General features: G+C 37.5%; 1 protein-coding gene across 1 annotated transcript; it reads left to right on the top strand.

The window, feature by feature from the left end:
- Positions 1-986: 986 nt before the first annotated feature.
- Positions 987-1823, top strand: LOC111242682 (tropinone reductase-like). Its single transcript, XM_022787184.1, has 3 exons — positions 987-1080; positions 1350-1556; positions 1628-1823. Exons 1-3 carry the CDS (start codon positions 992-994, stop codon positions 1821-1823), a joined length of 492 nt encoding a protein of 163 aa, XP_022642905.1. The 5' UTR covers positions 987-991.
- Positions 1824-1846: the final 23 nt, after the last annotated feature.

Here is a 1846-nt window from a genome sequence, read left to right as displayed (position 1 = left end):
GAGAGAGATTTTTTTTTTCCACTAAAACCTTAAGCTAATCCAAACGTAAAATACGATAACCAATGACAGAGGACATTCAAGTACTCGTGAATACAAAAAAAAACTATCTAGAAAGTGTGGGAATACGTTTTACCTTTCGATTATAAACCAATAAACGATGCACATATACTAAACAGCAAAAAAACCTATCCTTTCACAGTTCTTCACCACCGCACCCAACACCTTCAGGCAAAATAAACGCAAAATAAAGACAGCGAACACAACAACTAAACGCACAATAAAGATATCGAAAAAACCTCTCTTTCGAAAAAACACTCCAACGATTGCACAAAGCCAAACTTCCCCTTACCCTCAACAATGGCGGATAGAGAAACGTCGACCCAACCACAAAGAAAAGGGGACTTCGATAGAGCTTGTGAGAGACTGATGATCGATAGAGCTTGGGTGCAATGGCTTTGTTTTTTATAGAGAGCACTCAGCGTTTTTTGAGAGAGATTTTCGGAGAGAGCATACGACGGTTTTTGAGAGAGAGCACTGAAGGGGAGAATGGAGAGAGAGCACTGAAGGGGAGAATAGAGAATAGATCCTAAAGCGTCAACAGGTTTCACTGTCCTAAATTCTTCCAATAATACCCTCCAACTTAAATTATATCTATTTTTAAAATTCAATTAAGACAACCAATAAGACCAAACCAGCTCTCATTGACAAATTGTTGTCAAATTCCCGTTGTCAAAGAACATTTTCCAAAGAATAACCTTCCACGTTCATGATTTTGGAAAAAGAAAATGACAAGTGATTAGAAAGAAAGAGAGAGAAAATAACAGTAACTTACTTTTAAACAACTGTGCAGCCTGCTAAAAACCAATGAAACTCATCACAGTAACTTACAGAAGTAATTAAGTTGTGATTATGAATACAAAAAATGCAATCAGATTCATGCAGCAAATTCATCATACCATTATCATCTTCTTCGTTCAAGAGAAAAAAAAACATGGGTGAGAGAAACAGTGGAAGCAAAAGCAGCAGGTGGTCTTTGCAGGGAATGACTGCACTGGTCACAGGTGGATCCAAAGGAATCGGGTAACTTTTCTACCTTCTTCTTCTTCTTCCACTTTTTTTATTTTTTTCATTTCAGTTTTTCTTCCTACTACATACATATATATACTATACTTAATTTCAAGTTTTTAACAAGAACAAAGGGACTAATTGATTTGTAAGTCTTTGGTGATTTCTACAGAGCAAACATGGTTGTATCAAGGAACTATAGTGATTAATAATTGCAGAAAACAAGAGGGTAAATTTTTGTTTTTGTTTCTCACCATTCATTCCTCTCATAAGTATATATATAGATATTCTATCGTGGAGCAGTTGGCAGAGCTTGGAGCCACTGTACACACTTGTTCTCGGAACCAAGCTGAACTCAATGAATCCTTGAACGAATGGACCACAAAAGGATACAGAGTAACCGGTTCGGTCTGTGACGTGACCTCTCGTGTTAACAGAGAAGAGCTGATAGCTACTGTCTCTTCTCAGTTCAATGGAAAACTCAATATCCTTGTAATGACATCTTTCTTCATCTTTTCATACTAAAACTTGTCTAACTATGACAAAAATGAGAAGTAATTTGGGTAAACAATGTGGGAACAAACGTACAGAAGCAGACCCTGGATTTAACAGCGGAAGATTTCGCATTCCTGATGAATACGAATCTTGAATCTTGTTTCCACTTAAGCCAGATGTGCTTGCCTGCGGCATCTTACATTACAGGACAGACCATTTGTGTTGATGGCGGCTTCTCTGTGAACGGCCTCCACATAGTCTAGCCTTAGTTTTCTCTTTTTCAGTG

This window comes from Vigna radiata, chromosome 2 (assembly GCF_000741045.1).
Source record: "Vigna radiata var. radiata cultivar VC1973A chromosome 2, Vradiata_ver6, whole genome shotgun sequence".
Classification (NCBI taxonomy): domain Eukaryota; kingdom Viridiplantae; phylum Streptophyta; class Magnoliopsida; order Fabales; family Fabaceae; genus Vigna; species Vigna radiata.
This window is presented reverse-complemented; position numbering and strand designations above follow the sequence as displayed.